Below are 18279 nucleotides of genomic sequence, written 5' to 3' on the forward strand. Positions count from 1 at the left end.
AAAAATTTCCCATGTATTTCAATGGGGAGACCCTTCAAATTCTCATTCAACTTACTCATTTTTAAACTCTTACTACTTCAACATACGTTCACATAGAGCCACCATTCAAACTTTAAAACGAAGACAAGACATTCAACTATTCAACTTGTATTTATCTTTTCAATATCTATTATACTTTTTCTTCAGTTCCAGTTTAAGTTTCATGATGTTTTTTCACCCGTTTCAGAGTTTATAATGGGTGTGTATGGGACGGAATGTTGGGGCTAGAGTGAGGCAGCTCAACTGCTAGAGTGAGAGGAGCAAAAAAAATAATCTTAAAATCTTTTTTAAAACTGCTGCTGTGTCCGCAGCGTTTGCTCTACAGGTATGATTTTACCCTCAAAACGTAGCCATGGCTGTCCTCTTTCATCCAATGTGTTTACTATTGTACTAGGTGTTATGGTTCTTTCATAAATGTCACCAATGCACAGCCTCCTCCCTCAAACTCTTCCATAGACTCTAATGTTAAAATGGCTCAGAAGGTTCGTTTGAAAATCAGAAGAGCATGGTGTCTTTCCACTGTCACCACGTGCATATAATAAACTCCACAGACATGAAAACTGAGAATTTGGTAGACTAGACATTGCTGTCGCTCACAGTGAAAGAATTTTGTCAATACGACTTTTACTTTTCATTTGGGAACGATTTGTTTCGGCCTGACTTTTCTGTTCATTTTAAGCAGCAAAAGTGAGGTGCATGTCTGTGTGCGTGTGTATGGAGCCATTGGGTGCGGTCACTATAGCAACCAGGCTCACACCTGCCTGCTTAACGAGCTCTCTCTCTCACTCTGCCAAAATTCATCTTAAACACTTCTCTTTCAACTGCTGCTGTGTCCACAGTGTTAAAGCCATCATTTTACCCTCAAAACGTCGCCATTGTTGTTCTCTTTCCAACACCGTGTCTTTCAAAGCTCAGAGATGTAAACTTTTTAAACTGTGTGGGTCCAAGTGGAGGGATCACATTTTAGTCATTCAGTGATTCAAAGAATATGACCTTTTAATATTCTTTCAGATGTTTTCTGACTCTAAATGTTCTTTTCTCATTTCTTAGGTTTTTCTAATTTACAATTAAAACATTTTCAGCTTTTTTCCAACTTCTTCTTCTGTGTAACCTTCAGCTTTTAGCAGTTCCGCACTTTTGTTTTCAGGTTAAATTCGTTTGTTTTTTTTTAATCTCATTCAAAATTTTTAACTCAAAATTCAGCAATTAATTCATTTCAGTGCATACATTCAGATTCAAGCATTCACACTGCAGTTTCTTCAGAAAATGCACTTTCTAGTTAGTGTGAATGCTTGAAAAGCATTCACAGTATTGTTATTCTAATCTTTATTATTATTAGTGTGAATGCTTGAAAAGCATTCACAGTATTGTTCTTCTAATCTTTATTCTATTTTATTTATTATTATTCTGTATTCCGTACGTTTTTTGTAATCTATCTCCTTCAAAACCGTTCAACTTAGAAAAACCATTCAAACACCGTTAGATTCCTATTCTTTTGGACAACACTGCTTCTATTTTTCTCATTTTTAACATTTATATTTTTAATTTTATTCAACTTTATTCAACAAAAATTTATAATGTATTTCAATGGGGAGACCCTTCAAATTCTCATTCAACTTCCTCCTCTTTAAACTGTATCTACTTCCACATACATTGACATAGAGCCACCATTCAAACTTTAAAACGAAGACAAGACATTCAACTATTCAACTTGTATTTATCTTTTCAATATCTATTATACTTTTTCTTCAGTTCCAGTTTAAGTTTCATGATGTTTTTTCACCCGTTTCAGAGTTTATAATGGGTGTGTATGGGACGGAATGTTGGGGCTAGAGTGAGGCAGCTCAACTGCTAGAGTGAGAGGAGCAAAAAAATTAATCTTAAAATCTTTTTTAAAACTGCTGCTGTGTCCGCAGCGTTTGCTCTACAGGTATGATTTTACCCTCAAAACGTAGCCACCGCTGTCCTCTTTCATCCAATGTGTTTACTATTGTCCTAGGTGTTACGGTTCTTTCGTAAATGTCACCAATGCACAGCCTCCTCCCTCCAACTCTTCCATAGACTCTAATGTTAAAACGGCTCAGAAGGTTCGTTTGAAAATCAGAAGAGCATGGTGTTTTTACACTGTCACCACGTCCATATAATAAACTCCACAGGCATGAAAACTGAGAATTAGGTAGACTAGACATTGCTGCCGCTCACGGTGAAAGAATTTCGTCAATACGACCTATACTTTTCATTTGGGAGCGATTTGTTTCGGCCTGACTTTTCTGTTCATTTTAAGCAGCAAAAGTGAGGCGCATGTCTGTGTACGTGTGTATGGAGCCATTGGGTGCAGTCACTATAGCAACCAGGCTCACACCTGCCTGCTTAACGAGCTCTGCCTGCCACTGTACCAAGATTCATCTTTAGCACTTCTCTTTCAACTGCTGCTGTGTCCACAGTGTTACAGCCATCATTTTACCCTCAAATTGTCGCCATTATTGTTCTCTTTCCAACACCGTGTCTTTCAAAGCTCAGGCATTTAAACTTTTTAAACTGTGTGGATCAAAGTGGAGGGATCACATTTGAGTCATTCAGTGATTCAAAGAATATGACCTTTTAATATTCATTCAGATGTTTTCTGACTCTAAATGTTCTTTTCTCATTTCTTAGCGTTTTCTAATTTACAATTAAAACATTTTCAGCATTTTTCCAACTTCTTCTTCTGTGTAACCTTCAGCTTTTAGCAGTTCAGCACTGTTGTTTTCAGGTTAAATTCAGGTTGTTGTTTTTTTTATCTCATTCAAAATTTTTAACTCAAAATTCAGTAATTAATTCATTTCAGTGCATACATTCAGATTCAAGCATTCACACTGCAGTTTCTTCAGAAAATGCACTTTCTAGTTAGTGTGAATGCTTGAAAAGCATTCACAGTATTGTTCTTCAAATCTTTCTTATTATCTATTATTCCATATTCCGTACGTTTTTTGGCATCTAACTCCTTAAAAACCGTTCAACTTAGAAAAACCATTCAAACACCTTCAGATTCCTCTTCTTTTGGACAAGACTGCTTCTATTTTTCTCATTTTTAACATTTATATTTTTAATTTTATTCAACTTTATTCAACAAAAATTTATAATGTATTTCAATGGGGAGACCCTTCAAATTCTCATTCAAATTCCTCCTCTTTAAACTGTATCTACTTCCACATACATTGACATAGAGCCACCATTCAAACTTTAAAACGAAGACAAGACATTCAACTATTCAACTTGTATTTATCTTTTCAATATCTATTATACTTTTTCTTCAGTTCCAGTTTAAGTTTCATGATGTTTTTTCACCCGTTTCAGAGTTTATAATGGGTGTGTATGGGACGGAATGTTGGGGCTAGAGTGAGGCAGCTCAACTGCTAGAGTGAGAGGAGCAAAAAAATTAATCTTAAAATATTTTTTAAAACTGCTGCTGTGTCCGCAGCGTTTGCTCTACAGGTATGATTTTACCCTCAAAACGTAGCCATGGCTGTCCTCTTTCATCCAATGTGTTTACTATTGTCCTAGGTGTTATGGTTCTTTCATAAATGTCACCAATGCACAGCCTCCTCCTTCCAACTCTTCCATAGACTCTAATGTTAAAATGGCTCAGAAGGTTCGTTTGAAAATCAGAAGAGCATGGTGTCTTTCCACTGTCACCACGTCCATATAATAAACTCCACAGGCATGAAAACTGAGAATTAGGTAGACTAGACATGGCTGTCGCTCACGGTGAAAGAATTTTGTCAATACGACTTTTACTTTTCATTTGGGAACGATTTGTTTCGGCCTGACTTTTCTGTTCATTTTAAGCAGCAAAAGTGAGGCGCATGTCTGTGTACGTGTGTATGGAGCCATTGGGTGCGGTCACTATAGCAACCAGGCTCACACCTGCCTGCTTAACGAGCTCTGCCTGCCACTGTGCCAAGATTCATCTTAAGCACTTCTCTTTCAACTGCTGCTGTGTCCACAGTGTTACAGCCATCATTTTACCCTCAAAACGTCGCCATTATTGTTCTCTTTCCAACACCGTATCTTTCAAAGCTCAGGCATTTAAACTTTTTAAACTGTGTGGATCAAAGTGGAGGGATCACATTTTAGTCATTCAGTGATTCAAAGAATATGACCTTTTAATATTCTTTCAGATGTTTTCTGACTCTAAATGTTCTTTTCTCATTTCTTAGGTTTTTCTAATTTACAATTAAAACATTTTCAGCTTTTTTCCAACTTCTTCTTCTGTGTAACCTTCAGCTTTTAGCAGTTCAGCACTTTTGTTTTCAGGTTAAATTCGGGTTTTTTTTTTATCTCATTCAATATTTTTAACTCAAAATTCAGCAATTAATTCATTTCAGTGCATACATTCAGATTCAAGCATTCACACTGCAGTTTCTTCAGAAAATGCACTTTCTAGTTATATTTTATTATTTTTCCGTACGTTTTTTGAAAGCCTACTCCTTCAAAACCGTTCAACTTAGAAAAACCATTCAAACACCGTTAGATTCCTATTCTTTTGGACAACACTGCTTCTATTTTTCATATTTTTAACATTTATATTTTTAATTTTATTCAACTTTATTCAACAAAAATTTATAATGTATTTCAATGGGGAGACCCTTCAAATCCTCATTCAACTTACTCATTTTTAAACTCTTACTACTTCCACATACATTGACATAGAGCCACCATTCAAACTTTAAAACGAAGACAAGACATTCAACTATTCAACTTGTATTTATCTTTTCAATATCTATTATACTTTTTCTTCAGTTCCAGTTTAAGTTTCATGATGTTTTTTCACCCGTTTCAGAGTTTATAATGGGTGTGTATGGGACGGAATGTTGGGGCTAGAGTGAGACAGCTCAACTGCTAGAGTGAGAGGAGCAAAAAAATTAATCTTAAAATCTTTTTTAAAACTGCTGCTGTGTCCACAGCGTTTGCTCTACAGGTATGATTTTACCCTCAAAACGTAGCCATGGCTGTCCTCTTTCATCCAATGTGTTTACTATTGTCCTAGGTGTTATGGTTCTTTCATAAATGTCACCAATGCACAGCCTCCTCCCTCCAACTCTTCCATAGACTCTAATGTTAAAATGGCTCAGAAGGTTCGTTTGAAAATCAGAAGAGCATGGTGTCTTTCCACTGTCACCACGTCCATATAATAAGCTCCACAGGCATGAAAACTGAGAATTAGGTAGACTAGACATTGCTGTCGCTCACGGTGAAAGAATTTTGTCAATACGACTTTTACTTTTCATTTGGGAACGATTTGTTTCGGCCTGACTTTTCTGTTCATTTTAAGCAGCAAAAGTGAGGCGCATGTCTGTGTACGTGTGTATGGAGCCATTGGGTGCGGTCACTATAGCAACCAGGCTCACACCTGCCTGCTTAACGAGCTCTGCCTGCCACTGTACCAAGATTCATCTTAAACACTTCTCTTTCAACTGCTGCTGTGTCCACAGTGTTAAAGCCATCATTTTACCCTCAAAACGTCGCCATCGTTGTTCTTTTTCCAACATCTTGTCTTTCAAAGCTCAGAGATGTAAACTTTTTAAACTGTGTGGATCCAAGTGGAGGGATCACATTTTAGTCATTCAGTGATTCAAAGAATATGACCTTTTAATATTCTTTCAGATGTTTTCTGACTCTAAATGTTCTTTTCTCATTTCTTAGGTTTTTCTAATTTACAATTAAAACATTTTCAGCTTTTTTCCAACTTCTTCTTCTGTGTAACCTTCAGCTTTTAGCAGTTCAGCACTTTTGTTTTCAGGTTAAATTCGTTTTTTTTGTTTGTTTTTTTAAAATCTCATTCAATATTTTTAACTCAAAATTCAGCAATTAATTCATTTCAGTGCATACATTCAGATTCAAGCATTCACACTGCAGTTTCTTCAGAAAATGCACTTTCTAGTTATATTTTATTTTTCCGTACGTTTTTTGAAAGCCTACTCCTTCAAAACCGTTCAACTTAGAAAAACCATTCAAACACCGTTAGATTCCTATTATTTTGGACAACATTGCTTCTATTTTTCTCATTTTTAACATTTATATTTTTAATTTTATTCAACTTTTTTCAACAAAAATTTATAATGTATTTCAATGGTGAGACCCTTCAAATTCTCATTCAACTTCCTCCTCTTTAAACTGTATCTACTTCCACATACATTGACATAGAGCCACCATTCAAACTTTAAAACGAAGACAAGACATTCAACTATTCAACTTGTATTTATCTTTTCAATATCTATTATACTTTTTCTTCAGTTCCAGTTTAAGTTTCATGATGTTTTTTCACCCGTTTCAGAGTTTATAATGGGTGTGTATGGGACGGAATGTTGGGGCTAGAGTGAGGCAGCTCAACTGCTAGAGTGAGAGGAGCAAAAAAATTAATCTTAAAATCTTTTTTAAAACTGCTGCTGTGTCCACAGCGTTTGCTCTACAGCCACCATTTTACCCTCAAAACGTAGCCATCGCTGTCCTCTTTCATCCAATGTGTTTACTATTGTCCTAGGTGTTATGGTTCTTTCATAAATGTCACCAATGCACAGCCTCCTCCCTCCAACTCTTCCATAGACTCTAATGTTAAAATGGCTCAGAAGGTTCGTTTGAAAATCAGAAGAGCATGGTGTCTTTACACTGTCACCACGTCCATATAATAAACTCCACAGACATGAAAACTGAGAATTAGGTAGACTAGACATGGCTGTCGCTCACGGTGAAAGAATTTTGTCAATACGACATGTACTTTTCATTTGGGAAGAATTTGTTTGGGCCTGACTTTTCTGTTCATTTTAAGCAGCAAAAGTGAGGTGCATGTCTGTGTACATGTGTATGGAGCCATTGGGTGCAGTCACTATAGCAACCAGGCTCACACCTGCCTGCTTAACGAGCTCTCTCTCTCTCTCTCTCTCTCTCTCTCTCTCTGCCAAGATTTATCTTAAACACTTCTCTTTCAACTGCTGCTGTGTCCACAGTGTCACAGCCATCATTTTACCCTCAAAACGTCGCCATCGTTGTTCTTTTTCCAACATCTTGTCTTTCAAAGCTCAGAGATGTAAACTTTTTAAACTGTGTGGGTCCAAGTGGAGGGATCACATTTTAGTCATTCAGTGATTCAAAGAATATGACCTTTTAATATTCTTTCAGATGTTTTCTGACTCTAAATGTTCTTTTCTCATTTCTTAGGTTTTTCTAATTTACAATTAAAACATTTTCAGCTTTTTTCCAACTTCTTCTTCTGTGTAACCTTCACCTTTTGGCACTTTTGTTTTCAGGTTAAATTTGGGTTTGTTTTTTTTATCTCATTCAAAATTTTTAACTCAAAATTCAGCAATTAATTCATTTCAGTGCATACATTCAAATTCAAGCATTCACACTGCAGTTTCTTCAGAAAATGCACTTTCTAGTTATTAGTGTGAATGCTTGAAAAGCATTCACAGTATTGTTCTTCTAATCTTTATTCTTCTATTTTATTATTATCTATTCCGTACGTTTTTTGAAAGCCTACTCCTTCAAAACCGTTCAACTTAGAAAAACCATTCAAACACCATTAGATTCCTATTCTTTTGGACATGATTGCTTGTATTTTTCTCATTTTTAACATTTATATTTTTAATTTTATTCAACTTTATTCAACAAAAATTTCCCATGTATTTCAATGGGGAGACCCTTCAAATTCTCATTCAACTTACTCATTTTTAAACTCTTACTACTTCAACATACGTTCACATAGAGCCACCATTCAAACTTTAAAACGAAGACAAGACATTCAACTATTCAACTTGTATTTATCTTTTCAATATCTATTATACTTTTTCTTCAGTTCCAGTTTAAGTTTCATGATGTTTTTTCACCCGTTTCAGAGTTTATAATGGGTGTGTATGGGACGGAATGTTGGGGCTAGAGTGAGGCAGCTCAACTGCTAGAGTGAGAGGAGCAAAAAAAAATAATCTTAAAATCTTTTTTAAAACTGCTGCTGTGTCCGCAGCGTTTGCTCTACAGGTATGATTTTACCCTCAAAACGTAGCAATGGCTGTCCTCTTTCATCCAATGTGTTTACTATTGTACTAGGTGTTATGGTTCTTTCATGAAAGTCACCAATGCACAGCCTCCTCCCTCCAACTCTTCCATAGACTCTAATGTTAAAATGGCTCAGAAGGTTCGTTTGAAAATCAGAAGAGCATGGTGTCTTTCCACTGTCACCACGTCCATATAATAAACTCCACAGGCATGAAAACTGAGAATTCAGTAGACTAGAAGCTGCTGTCACTCACGGTGAAAGAATTTCGTCAATACGACTTTTACTTTTCATTTGGGAACGATTTGTTTCGGCCTGACTTTTCTGTTCATTTTAAGCAGCAAAAGTGAGGTGCATGTCTGTGTCCGTGTGTATGGAGCCATTGGGTGCGGTCACTATAGCAACCAGGCTCACACCTGCCTGCTTAACGAGCTCTGCCTGCCACTGTACCAAGATTCATCTTAAGCACTTCTCTTTCAACTGCTGCTGTGTCCACAGTGTTACAGCCATCATTTTACCCTCAAATTGTCGCCATTATTGTTCTCTTTCCAACACCGTATCTTTCAAAGCTCAGGCATTTAAACTTTTTAAACTGTGTGGATCAAAGTGGAGGGATCACATTTGAGTCATTAAGTGATTCAAAGAATATGACCTTTTAATATTCATTCAGATGTTTTCTGACTCTAAATGTTCTTTTCTCATTTCTTAGGGTTTTCTAATTTACATTTAAAACATTTTCAGTTTTTTTCCAACTCCTTCTTCTGTGTAACCTTCAGCTTTTAGCAGTTCAGCACCTTTGTTTTCAGGTTAAATTCGGTTTTTTTTTTGGTTTTTTTTAATCTCATTCAATATTTTTAACTCAAAATTCAGCAATTAATTCATTTCAGTGCATACATTCAGATTCAAGCATTCACACTGCAGTTTCTTCAGAAAATGCACTTTCTAGTTATATTTTATTTTTCCGTACGTTTTTTGAAAGCCTACTCCTTCAAAACCGTTCAACTTAGAAAAACCATTCAAACACCGTTAGATTCCTATTCTTTTGGACAACATTGCTTCTATTTTTCTCATTTTTAACATTTATATTTTTAATTTTATTCAACTTTATTCAACAAAAATTTATAATGTATTTCAATGGGGAGACCCTTCAAATCCTCATTCAACTTACTCATTTTTAAACTCTTACTACTTCCACATACATTGACATAGAGCCACCATTCAAACTTTAAAACGAAGACAAGACATTCAACTATTCAACTTGTATTTATCTTTTCAATATCTATTATACTTTTTCTTCAGTTCCAGTTTAAGTTTCATGATGTTTTTTCACCCGTTTCAGAGTTTATAATGGGTGTGTATGGGACGGAATGTTGGGGCTAGAGTGAGACAGCTCAACTGCTAGAGTGAGAGGAGCAAAAAAATTAATCTTAAAATCTTTTTTAAAACTGCTGCTGTGTCCACAGCGTTTGCTCTACAGGTATGATTTTACCCTCAAAACGTAGCCATGGCTGTCCTCTTTCATCCAATGTGTTTACTATTGTACTAGGTGTTATGGTTCTTTCATAAATGTCACCAATGCACAGCCTCCTCCCTCCAACTCTTCCATAGACTCTAATGTTAAAATGGCTCAGAAGGTTGGTTTGAAAATCAGAAGAGCATGGTGTCTTTACACTGTCACCACGTCCATATAATAAACTCCACAGACATGAAAACTGAGAATTTGGTAGACTAGACATTGCTGTCGCTCACAGTGAAAGAATTTTGTCAATACGACTTTTACTTTTCATTTGGGAACGATTTGTTTCGGCCTGACTTTTCTGTTCATTTTAAGCAGCAAAAGTGAGGTGCATGTCTGTGTCCGTGTGTATGGAGCCATTGGGTGCGGTCACTATAGCAACCAGGCTCACACCTGCCTGCTTAAGGAGCTCTCTCTGCCACTCTGCCAAAATTCATCTTAAACACTTCTCTTTCAACTGCTGCTGTGTCCACAGTGTTAAAGCCATCATTTTACCCTCAAAACGTTGTTCTCTTTCCAACATCTTGTCTTTCAAAGCTCAGAGATGTAAACTTTTTAAACTGTGTGGATCCAAGTGGAGGGATCACATTTTAGTCATTCAGTGATTCAAAGAATATGAACTTTTAATATTCATTCGATGTTTTCTGACTCTAAATTTTCTTTTCTCATTTCTTAGGGTTTTCTAATTTACAATTAAAACATTTTCAGCTTTTTTCCAACTTCTTCTTCTGTGTAACCTTCAGCTTTTAGCAGTTCAGCACTTTTGTTTTCAGGTTAAATTTGTTTTTGTTTTTTATCTCATTCAAAATTTTTAACTTAAATTCAGTAATTAATTCATTTCAGTGCATACATTCAGATTCAAGCATTCACACTGCAGTTTCTTCAGAAAATGCACTTTCTAGTTCTATTTTATTATTATCTATTCCGTACGTTTTTTGAAAGCCTACTCCTTCAAAACCGTTCAACTTAGAAAAACCATTCAAACACCATTAGATTCCTATTCTTTTGGACACTGTTGCTTGTATTTTTCTCATTTTTAACATTTATATTTTTAATTTTATTCAACTTTATTCAACAAAAATTTCCCATGTATTTCAATGGGGAGACCCTTCAAATTCTCATTCAACTTACTCATTTTTAAACTCTTACTACTTCAACATACGTTCACATAGAGCCACCATTCAAACTTTAAAACGAAGACAAGACATTCAACTATTCAACTTGTATTTATCTTTTCAATATCTATTATACTTTTTCTTCAGTTCCAGTTTAAGTTTCATGATGTTTTTTCACCCGTTTCAGAGTTTATAATGGGTGTGTATGGGACGGAATGTTGGGGCTAGAGTGAGGCAGCTCAACTGCTAGAGTGAGAGGAGCAAAAAAAATAATCTTAAAATCTTTTTTAAAACTGCTGCTGTGTCCGCAGCGTTTGCTCTACAGGTATGATTTTACCCTCAAAACGTAGCCATGGCTGTCCTCTTTCATCCAATGTGTTTACTATTGTACTAGGTGTTATGGTTCTTTCATAAATGTCACCAATGCACAGCCTCCTCCCTCAAACTCTTCCATAGACTCTAATGTTAAAATGGCTCAGAAGGTTCGTTTGAAAATCAGAAGAGCATTGGGTCTTTCCACTGTCACCACGTGCATATAATAAACTCCACAGACATGAAAACTGAGAATTAGGTAGACTAGAAGCTGCTGTCGCTCACGGTGAAAGAATTTTGTCAATACGACTTTTACTTTTCATTTGGGAACGATTTGTTTCGGCCTGACTTTTCTGTTCATTTTAAGCAGCAAAAGTGAGGCGCATGTCTGTGTACGTGTGTATGGAGCCATTGGGTGCGGTCACTATAGCAACCAGGCTCACACCTGCCTGCTTAACGAGCTCTCTCTCTCACTCTGCCAAGATTCATCTTAAGCACTTCTCTTTCAACTGCTGCTGTGTCCACAGTGTTACAGCCATCATTTTACCCTCAAATTGTCGCCATTATTGTTCTCTTTCCAACACCGTATCTTTCAAAGCTCAGGCATTTAAACTTTTTAAACTGTGTGGATCAAAGTGGAGGGATCACATTTGAGTCATTCAGTGATTCAAAGAATATGACCTTTTAATATTCATTCAGATGTTTTCTGACTCTAAATGTTCTTTTCTCATTTCTTAGGGTTTTCTAATTTACATTTAAAACATTTTCAGTTTTTTTCCAACTCCTTCTTCTGTGTAACCTTCAGCTTTTAGCAGTTCAGCACTTTTGTTTTCAGGTTAAATTCATTTTTTTTTTTTTGTTTTTTTTTTAATCTCATTCAATATTTTTAACTCAAAATTCAGCAATTAATTCATTTCAGTGCATACATTCAGATTCAAGCATTCACACTGCAGTTTCTTCAGAAAATGCACTTTCTAGTTCTTATATTTTATTATCTATTCCGTACGTTTTTTGAAAGCCTACTCCTTCAAAACCGTTCAACTTAGAAAAACCATTCAAACACCATTAGATTCCTATTATTTTGGACATGGTTGCTTGTATTTTTCTCATTTTTAACATTTATATTTTTAATTTTATTCAACTTTATTCAACAAAAATTTCCCATGTATTTCAATGGGGAGACCCTTCAAATTCTCATTCAACTTACTCATTTTTAAACTCTTACTACTTCAACATACGTTCACATAGAGCCACCATTCAAACTTTAAAACGAAGACAAGACATTCAACTATTCAACTTGTATTTATCTTTTCAATATCTATTATACTTTTTCTTCAGTTCCAGTTTAAGTTTCATGATGTTTTTTCACCCGTTTCAGAGTTTATAATGGGTGTGTATGGGACGGAATGTTGGGGCTAGAGTGAGGCAGCTCAACTGCTAGAGTGAGAGGAGCAAAAAAAAAAATCTTAAAATCTTTTTTAAAACTGCTGCTGTGTCCGCAGCGTTTGCTCTACAGGTATGATTTTACCCTCAAAACGTAGCCATGGCTGTCCTCTTTCATCCAATGTGTTTACTATTGTACTAGGTGTTATGGTTCTTTCATAAATGTCACCAATGCACAGCCTCCTCCCTCCAACTCTTCCATAGGCTCTAATGTTAAAATGGCTCAGAAGGTTCGTTTGAAAATCAGAAGAGCATGGTGTCTTTCCACTGTCACCACGTCCATATAATAAACTCCACAGACATGAAAACTGAGAATTTGGTAGACTAGACATTGCTGTCGCTCACAGTGAAAGAATTTTGTCAATACGACTTTTACTTTTCATTTGGGAACGATTTGTTTCGGCCTGACTTTTCTGTTCATTTTAAGCAGCAAAAGTGAGGTGCATGTCTGTGTGCGTGTGTATGGAGCCATTGGGTGCGGTCACTATAGCAACCAGGCTCACACCTGCCTGCTTAACGAGCTCTGCCTGCCACTGTACCAAGATCCATCTTAAACACTTCTCTTTCAACTGCTGCTGTGTCCACAGTGTCAGAGCCATCATTTTACCCTCAAATTGTCGCCATTATTGTTCTCTTTCCAACACCGTATCTTTCAAAGCTCAGGCATTTAAACTTTTTAAACCGTGTGGATCAAAGTGGAGGGATCACATTTGAGTCATTCAGTGATTCAAAGAATATGACCTTTTAATATTCATTCAGATGTTTTCTGACTCTAAATGTTCTTTTCTCATTTCTTAGGGTTTTCTAATTTACATTTAAAACATTTTCAGTTTTTTTCCAACTCCTTCTTCTGTGTAACTTTCAGCTTTTAGCAGTTCAGCACCTTTGTTTTCAGGTTAAATTCGTTTTTTTTTGTTTTTTTTTAATCTCATTCAAGATTTTTAACTCAAAATTCAGCAATTAATTCATTTCAGTGCATACATTCAGATTCAAGCATTCACACTGCAGTTTCTTCAGAAAATGCACTTTCTAGTGGCATGTAGATGTCTCCAGGACTGGACTTCAGTTAAACGTGTGACATTTTGGGCCTTATAACCGAAATTAAATTAAAATGAACTGAACATACTTCAAATATATTTTACTGGTGATACTTCTGCACTTTTCCTTAAGCAGTATTACAATGGTTAGACTTTAAACTGACTTGCTCGGTTTAAAAGACACTTAAACAGATGTATTAGTGACAAGGTTATCTGATGAAAGGACTGCCGTGTATTTCTGTACCTGCTTTCACGTAAATTTGAGAGTTAAAGTTTGTAAATTACAGTGGAAGGTTGGCACCCACCCACTTCGCAGTGTTTTCCTGTGAACCTGTAAGGACACACACATCGGTAACTGTCAGCCTCTTCCTTACAGGAGCCTCCGTTGCGACAGGGCCCAGAAGCACAGGTATTGAGTCTAACTGGAAGGAGACAGGGAAAAGGGAATCCTTGAAGCAGAGACCACTCCAGCTTTTAATCACACAAAATAAACCTGTTCCAGTACATTGCAATTCAAATCATAATTCAGGAAAATAGCTCATAACTCAGCCATAAGTACAAATTATCTTAAGCCTTTCAGCGCTGCAATATTTCAAGCAGCATTACGAGTAATGGCATGTTTCCTGGTGCTTTAAAGCTGCATTTGGGTTTGAGCCCGCAGTAATAATGCACAAACCTAAAGGATGTTTTTGTCACGGTGCTTCATGAATTCACACACAAGCATTCCTTTTTAAAAAAAGAGATGGTACTACCTTTCTCACAGTTCTTCCCCCAGTATCCGTACTTGCACTCGCAGGTGTAGCCTCCGTCAAGCTCATAGCAGTAGCCGCCATTCAGACAGGGAGAGGAATCGCAGACCGATTCGGGCTGTACTGAAAAACACACACCGAGACTTGACTGTGTTCCACTGCGCTGGGAAAACTTTATTCAAGCACATGGGTTCGGTCCAGATTTAAAAGGAAACACAGATTATTTGTCATTTTATGACTGGATCAATTATAAAATCTCATAAGCGCCTCCAATAACAGCATCAATCATCTATAAATTTCTCCCCACGTCGTAAATACAACCGTTTCTTTTAAAGTGAATAAAAAATGTGTTTTGTTGCAATAGCAACCAGCTGCTCGCGCACTAACACTGCTGTTGGGTTGGTGCCTGAGCCTCTTACCATAGGGGTAAAAGTCTTTGTGGTCCAGCTCCACTCTCGTCTGACATGTGCACAGGTACGCTCCTCCGTACTCCAAACACGGATTTCCATCAGGACACGATCTGCCGTTACTGCATGGCATCTGGGTCACTTCTGAGGGAGAGAGGGGTTAAAAAGTGTTTGAAAAATGACTTCTGCTTCATTTCTATGAGACTCAAGAACCAAGAGAACCAAGAACAAGGCAAGGAAATCCCCAGAAAATCAGAACATTTGATCATGCATAAAAGAAACATAAAAACAGCATGTTTGAATAAAAAAGACATACTGATTAGGGTGAAGGGCTGCACATTAAAAAACAGAATTAAAACATGTCACACATGGTGCTGACTTAAAGAACAATAAACTTCATAATTTGAAGGATGTATTAGACTTATTAGAACAGACAATCTGCCAGCTAAATTCCAGTGGACAAAGACATTTTTAAAAACTATTCTCCTAACTAAAATCTCACAGCTAGTGATACTCACTAGCTGTGGGTAAAAACACATAAACATAGCAGAGATTAAATGTGTTTTTCAGCCCATAAAATTTCACGCATATATCTCCCATACAGGTTACGAGGGATAAAAACAATACAACCAAATTTCGATCCAACTGCATGTGCAATATTTTGCATACAAAATGTGCTGTAGAAGAAGAAATCAGAATAAAAAGCTGTACTTGAGTAATCTTTAGAGTTTCCACCACTCACCCTTTACATGCTCTCATCCTTTGCCACTGGGCATTTTACGATTAACTGCACTAGTGTGGGGAAACCACGGGGGGTCCTTTCTGGATATACCCTGCTTCTGTGATCTTTAAGTAATCGAAGGTCTTTTATGACACCTGATAGGGTTAAACATATCATACCCACCGAACTGACAGTAGAGCCCCGTATAGCCTGAAGGGCACTCACAGGTCCCGTTGATGTCCACACAGACGCCACCATTCTGGCAAAGACACTCGTCTGCAAACACACAGAGAGAAGGAGAGGGAGTCAAAGCTGGAAAGTTTGCTCCAGCTGCTTAAAAGCATGCACTTAAAAGAAGTTTTCAGTGTTGGCCCAAGTGTAAACATAGACAGAAGGTAAAAATGGTCAACATGTGCACCATATGCTTGCATATGTGCACCAAGTGTCTTTCATCTGCTATACTGTAAACTAAGTATTGATTCGCTGTCATTTCTCTTTCCCTAATCTTTTCCAAAAAAGCTCACAGCAGCAGAAGATTAGCAGTCAGCGCGCTGCACATCCGCTCTGTACAAATTGTAAGAATGTTTGTGTTTTCCTCTCCTTCCTAATTGCAGCAGTGGATCAAAGCACGCGGCCGTATCGCGGCTAAACCGCTCCACTTTGAAGTCCCGGGAGCTCGGTGGAGGGTATTATTTTTCTGATGATATGGAGCATATTTTGTGACCAAAACTTAAGGCCCCGAGGGCAATTAATGGATTGTTAATTTTGCAAGAGCCACTTTCATTGGCCACCTGTGCGGCCCAGGCGCTTTGATCTGGGAGCCTGATTAGGCACTTCTGCGTCCCACTACTTTCTCTTCCTTGGAGGATCGTGCTCCTTTTTCCGCTGTGCCTTCCAAGTGAGCCAGGCAGGAAAGTATTTGGGAGATTTAAGAGAGCCTATATAAGCACTGATAGTTATTTCAGCTCAAGGGTGAGAAGTAGCATGCATTTGCAATGGCTCAAATGCTGTTAAAGAGCCTTTCAGTGGGTGAAATAAAGCCTCGCAACAACTGCTATCAGTCGGTGTCAGCAGCCTCTCCTGGGAGATTGAATTAGCTTTGCTGCTGTTCTTCTTCCCTAAAACAAAATGACTTAATATGCATTTATAAAAGAAGCATTAGGCGGGGTTTTACATATTTTGTGATTAAGCTGGTTATGCAAGCAGCAGCTGTGCCTGAAGCAACAGGAGTGGTGCAACTTGCAGGGAAGCAAGTAGCGGTGCGGAAGGATATTTCAGCAGCTCTGTGTGCAGAAATGGCCTGAATACCATAGAGCAGCTTTGACTCATAAAGAGGCCGTTTTAAGTCTAGACAAAGCACTTCCTCTTGTTGGTAAACTAATAAAATGTGCTATAAAACAATTATTCACAACATCAAGCGACTGGTTCCCGTAATAAACTGGGCGAGGCCGTGTCAGTTTTGATAATTACAATAATCCATCATCACAGCAGCCTCTTCCAGGGCAGGGATCCAAATTCCTGTGGGATAGCACAGCTCCTCTTCAAATACCCCAGTCTGCCTCTCTACCTGCCCAGCTGCCTGCAGTGAGCATCAGCCGGGCCAGCTGCACAATACCTTCACAGTTGTCACCGTAGAAGCCTGGAGCACACGTGCAGTTGTAGATTCCCGAGCTGGTGTATTCACAGATCTGGTTCTTCTTGCAGTCCAGCTCTTCACACGAGGCTGGAGATGAAAAAACGTGAAACGCTGTGATGTGAATAATATGAGAAAACGTTTTGCCAAAGCTTTAACTGGAGCTGCGCTTGCTTTTACCTGTCTGGTTTTCTGCCTCGGTGGGGTTGACCTGAACTGGTAGCAGCTCTGAGAGGGGGAGACAGGAATGCCCTTTAAAAGGTGGTTCATTCAAGCAGATATAATTCCTCACCTACCGCCTACCTCACTCTGAAATGAGCGTATAGGACAACTCCAGTACGTTTGGCATGAATGAAATGTCATAACAGCCAGCATTATAGCTATATTATACATTAGAACTATATCTTTCACCAGATTTTATTTATTTATATTTATTCTTTTTAATTTTCTGGCACTTTTCAGGGTTCTGGATGCAGGGGCAACAGTTTAAGCAGAGATGCCCAGACCTCCCACACCACCTCCTTCAGTTCTTCTGGGGGCTTTGAGGGGACAGTAAGACTACAAGGGTGTTATTTAAAAGTCAGGCCATTTCCATCATCTTGCTAGAGTGTGATGGGTCTTTCCCATAGGAAGCATCCTTGTCAGATGCTGAACTAGTGGTTCCTTTCGATGTGGAGGAGCGACTCTGAGCTACTGCTTAGTGATTGGGCTCTGGACCCTATTTCAATATTTAAGAAATTTTAAAATCTTTATGAAGATTCACACACATGCAGGTACCTGATTTTACTTTAGTGAGTTTTTTAAGCACATAATAATGTCATGTTTAGTTTAACTGTAGCTTAGTCGCCGTTACCCTTTACATCCTTGGATAAAACATAAAAAAATAATGCTGATTTTTCCTGCATTTTAGAATTGTTGTTAAGAAAATTTCATAAAGGGATCACAGATTCAGCACCACCATATTCAAGTGGAAAACATCTTAAAATTTGAGATAAACAGATGCTGATCAGATGTCTGCGCAATGCAGTGTCACGGCAAAACATGAAATGGACACGCCGGTCCACTGTGTCTAATTGCACACTTTGCCTCTCCAAAGTGTGAAAAGGACACACATGCAGAAGTTTCAGAAAGTTGCAGAAAGCTACAGTACCAGCAGAGGGAGATATTTTATTTCAAGCCAACATAAAAATAATCACAGTAAAATATGTCTGTGTAGGCTCTCAGTCATCCAGGTCACAGCAATCCAAGGATCTGGACATTATTACATGACAATCTATG

At 37.6% G+C, this 18279-nt stretch overlaps 1 protein-coding gene across 2 annotated transcripts in view; it reads right to left on the minus strand.

Annotated features, from left to right (window-relative positions):
- The window catches only part of sned1 (sushi, nidogen and EGF-like domains 1), a 63357-nt gene that overhangs the window by 32094 nt on the left and 12984 nt on the right, over positions 1-18279 (minus strand). For both annotated transcript variants that reach the window (XR_013905512.1, XM_026157831.2), the window contains exons 9-14: positions 17182-17229; positions 16984-17091; positions 15552-15644; positions 14660-14791; positions 14244-14363; positions 13797-13913 (exon numbers count right to left, since the gene is read on the minus strand). Coding sequence is in view for 1 of the 2 variants with exons in the window: in XM_026157831.2 (XP_026013616.1) it covers positions 13797-13913; positions 14244-14363; positions 14660-14791; positions 15552-15644; positions 16984-17091; positions 17182-17229 (618 nt within the window). In the remaining variant the exon portion in view is untranslated. The remainder of the gene's footprint in view (positions 1-13796; positions 13914-14243; positions 14364-14659; positions 14792-15551; positions 15645-16983; positions 17092-17181; positions 17230-18279) is intronic.

Source organism: Astatotilapia calliptera, chromosome 23, assembly GCF_964374335.1.
Source record: "Astatotilapia calliptera chromosome 23, fAstCal68.1, whole genome shotgun sequence".
Classification (NCBI taxonomy): Eukaryota; Metazoa; Chordata; class Actinopteri; order Cichliformes; family Cichlidae; genus Astatotilapia; species Astatotilapia calliptera.